This window comes from Olea europaea, unplaced genomic scaffold (genome assembly GCF_002742605.1).
Source record: "Olea europaea var. sylvestris unplaced genomic scaffold, O_europaea_v1 scaffold1316, whole genome shotgun sequence".
Lineage (NCBI taxonomy): Eukaryota > Viridiplantae > Streptophyta > Magnoliopsida > Lamiales > Oleaceae > Olea > Olea europaea.
The window spans coordinates 74,088-78,162 of record NW_019230635.1 but is presented as its reverse complement, the minus strand read 5'-3'; the positions used below and the strand labels follow the sequence as shown (position 1 = coordinate 78,162).

General features: G+C 35.0%; 1 protein-coding gene across 1 annotated transcript; it reads right to left on the bottom strand.

The window, feature by feature from the left end:
- Window positions 1-212: 212 nt before the first annotated feature.
- LOC111374951 (serine/threonine-protein kinase HT1-like) lies at window positions 213-3,729 on the bottom strand. Its single transcript, XM_022997713.1, has 2 exons — window positions 3,647-3,729; window positions 213-820 (listed from the first exon to the last, which is right to left on the bottom strand). Exon 2 carries the CDS (start codon window positions 814-816, stop codon window positions 481-483), a length of 336 nt encoding a protein of 111 aa, XP_022853481.1. The 5' UTR covers window positions 817-820; window positions 3,647-3,729; the 3' UTR covers window positions 213-480.
- Window positions 3,730-4,075: the final 346 nt, after the last annotated feature.

The window sequence follows — 4,075 nt, the reverse complement described above, 5'->3', positions numbered from 1 at the left end:
TAAACCAGTACATCTAAAGAACTTTATTTAATAGTTAGCATCATTAGCTTCATGTCTGTGTGTTGAAAAGTTCATTTTTCCTTAGCATTAGTCTTGCTGTCAAATCGCAGATTGGCTGAAATTCATGTATCTCCATCTTTCCTGAAATTGTTTATAGAAATGGTGCCACTGGAAAACTAAGAAATAAGGAAGATTTAGATATGGCACCAAGGGCAAGTAAAATACACATCAAATCTCCTCTATTACCACTAATTCAATTCTTAAAATCCACAAATTTTAAAAAGAAATACACAAAACAAGCGGTTCTTATCACAGTTTCCTCCCCCTTTTCTATCTCAAGAAATAAATTAAGTCTGATACATACACAAGGCTGACATGAAATCAATTTTTGGTTTTCCTTTCTTTTTTTTCCCCCTCTTTTCCTTAGCAATTTTTTACTCTCTTCTTCCTGCTACTAAAATCTTATCCCTGCATCAATGATCAATCTGTAGTCATTGGTTGAGTCAAGCAGCACCTGAAACGAGCCTTTCTGACAGTTGTCATGATTTCAGTCTCTGCATGCTCAAGCATTCTGACTACCTCACTGAAGGAGGGCCTAACGTCGGGATTAGCATCCCAGCAACGGGTCATGATCTCACTGAGAACTGGAAGGCAGTCATTGGGGATACTGGGACGGACGCCTTTGTTGACAACAGCAAATGCAGCCTGAACAGCAGTCATATTCTGGAACGGAAGCAACCCTGTGATAAGCTCCCACAGCACAATCCCAAAGCTATACACATCAACTTTCTGGGTATAAGGCCTATGCTGTATCATTTCCCTGCAAATCCAGACCAAAATACAGTAAATAGCACATCATTAAAAAAGATGCATAAAAATGGAGTAGAAAAACTAATGGGAGTAGAAGAAAAGAAAAGAATACCAAATATCAAGTTCCGACGTTCTGATGGGAATAAAAAAATGAAATGCAACAGAAGGAAATACATAAAAACATCATCAGACATTCAGATTTATTGCTGCTTACTAGCCTCAATATTTCCGCGTTAAGGATCTAAGGATCTGAGCAACCATACTGAGAAAATTTTATTCACGGATTTGTGGAAGAGTATTTGAAAAAGGATAAANCGTTAAGGATCTAAGGATCTGAGCAACCATACTGAGAAAATTTTATTCACGGATTTGTGGAAGAGTATTTGAAAAAGGATAAAATATCATAACTTAAAACCCATTATGTTTCCTGAAATTTCCAGAAAACATCAATTATATTGCCAAGTAATACATAACCCCTTTTTGGGTTTGCTAACTTAGATTTTTATAAAAGTTGATAAAATGTATGGTAAAGTTGAGTGAAGTTATGAGTCTCATGAAGTGTGTGGTTGAAAATGAGTTTAAGAAAAAGAGTTTTAAAAGAGGCGGGCCAAACAGGGGCATAGTATTATTGGCACAGCAACAGTATGACCACAGACACAAGTGACGGCAATGGGAAAGAAAATTACCCCACCTCAAATACACTGTTATTCCCAGGCTCTTCTCTACCCCATCACGTGTTCACATATCCACTATACTCCTACAACAGCCTCGTCTCCCACCCCCCAAGCCAAACATTTTTCACCTTATAATCATCTTTGCAGGACTATAGCTACTGGACTGTGCATCACAGGCTAGTGATTGTTCAGCAATTTCAAAAGATGTGCATAGCTCATGTGAAGATCAGAATACTCATCGCACATTTACTGGACGAGTAATATAACAAATATTTAATTGTTCTTAGTGTTATGTTGAATCAGTGTATCCAAAAGCTTAAGCTGTCAAAAGGGACTACAGGTATATCATTTAAATTTTTCCATCAACGCGCTTCCTCGGGTGTTTATTTTTTTCCTTCAAATCATGAAGCATTCACAATTTCATTAAATTAGGGGCGACGAGACTTGAACCTAGAACATTTGTATGTTTTTCATACCATATTGAACTACTTGATCTAAAAACTATTAGATAAGGTCACAAGTTTATCACTTAAATCTTGCCTTCAATAATATAAATAGTGTAGGCACTGCTATATAAGGTCCACATAGGAACTGATCACATAGCTTAACAAGACAAATCCATGAGGACAGTAAATTATCATCAAATAAGTATTCGCATAACAAATAATATGTTACAATAGAGTTAAAACAATGAAGGGCTCAATTCTCACTCATTTTCTCATGAAGTCCATGAGTCTCAGACTATGATGCACCAACATGCACGTGTGTCAAATACGCAATTTAAAAAAAAAATGTATGGACATGATACAAAGATTAAATTCTTTGGAATTCTTCATTTATATAGGTTTTATACTTATTACTAAGTTCTCTTGTTGAAATATTTTAAATAAGAGTATTTATTTGATATATTATGATAATTTTGAGTTAAAACTATATATTATCACGTTCAAAGAAAGAAAAATGACAGTAATAGAGTTCTTAAGGATTGTCGGTATCCAACACAACGTCTTACACCTAGTTGAAATATCCGTGCAACAAAGGTCTCACACAAATCAATTATTTGCTACGAGTCAACACAAAGAATGTAATTGCACCATATTCTATTTAGGCCTTGTTTGATTCCCATTTTTTCAAAATACATTTTTCTCTCTTTTCTTTTCAATCTCACATTATTCAGTAAAATAATATTACACGCAAACCCAAAATTTTTCAACATTTTTTAACCACACATTCTCTATTAAATCACTATTACAAATTACATTTTTTGCAAAAAAAGAGCATCAAACAAGCTCTTAATATTAGCCTGAAGGTTATGTATAGGAACCTCAATGCAATTGCTGTATTTTTTTGCTTTTGTATACGTTTAAATAAAAAGTTACAATGAAATGATAGCAAGAAGATTAAAGATAGGTGCACTGCATTAGAGAGGCAAGCACTCTCCCACTCTCTAATTCTCGATCTGTGTATCAACAAAGCCACCCATCCCTTGCATTTATTAACTCCTACTTGATTTATTACATAAACTTCCCAAACTAGCCCTTCCCCTACTTTAGCTAGCTAAATGGAATTATTAACGTGCTCTAGGGGTCTAACACTTAATCGTCCAATAAATAATCTGTCAAGCATTACAGTCTAGATTTATTTTTGGGAGGTACATCAGTTTTCAAATTCTTATAAGAATGCTTATAATTTAATATCTAACAAGAAAATTTACAAAGGAATGATCAACAAAGTTATGACTACTCAGCTGAGGATGAACGTTTAAGTCTATAACTAAGTGGAACTTAAAATGATTCAGCTAAAAACCCTCAACTTTGGGGATTAATCTGTGGCCATCCTCCCTGTGCAAAAATATTATCAATTTCAAATGCACTTGATTCACACTTCCTACAATCCCGACTTGGAGCGAGTTCTTAGCTAGAACCAGCCTGGCTAATTAAACCTTTAGTGAAATACTTTAACACTATCATTTTCGCCATAATTGGCACACACCCTGAGGCACGTGACAAATGGTAAGCATGGTAGTTTCCATCCAGCTAGACTTGCTTCCTATACTTAACTATTTCCTTCATGTAATAACTACAACTTCTTCAATATTTTACTGCATAAGTTGAGCGCATATATGGTAACATGCAATTCAACCACAAATAATCCAGTAGTACCTCGTTATGGATAATAGTGTTTTCCAACTATCCTATAACTGGTATCAACTTCACAACCCCCAAATGGGTCAATGGACTGGGCCTAAGAGAAAAGCAGACAAGATTGACATTAGACAATTTCAATGCCAGTGGTAGCTATAATATCAATTTCTTCAACGTGGGACTGATATAAGTATAAGTTTCTCAAAGCTGTTCTTACTTGCCAAGGGTTGGCAATATTGCAACTTTTGCAGAATTAGTACACCATCACCTGGATGTGTTTAAAGTTGAAATTAAAATGACAGGTGACTACTATAGATAAAACCTTGAGAAAATTAAATATCTTGCAAGATTTATAGAAAGGATGCATCTCCCGATACCATTTGGGAGAATTGGTTGAATTTATTTGAACTTTCCTTTTGTATAGTACGATCTCTAGTCCCTCTAAAG

Bases quoted from the DNA above. Each gene is read 5' to 3' on its own strand.
- LOC111374951 (XM_022997713.1), bottom strand. From the start codon at position 816: ATGATACAGCATAGGCCTTATACCCAGAAAGTTGATGTGTATAGCTTT.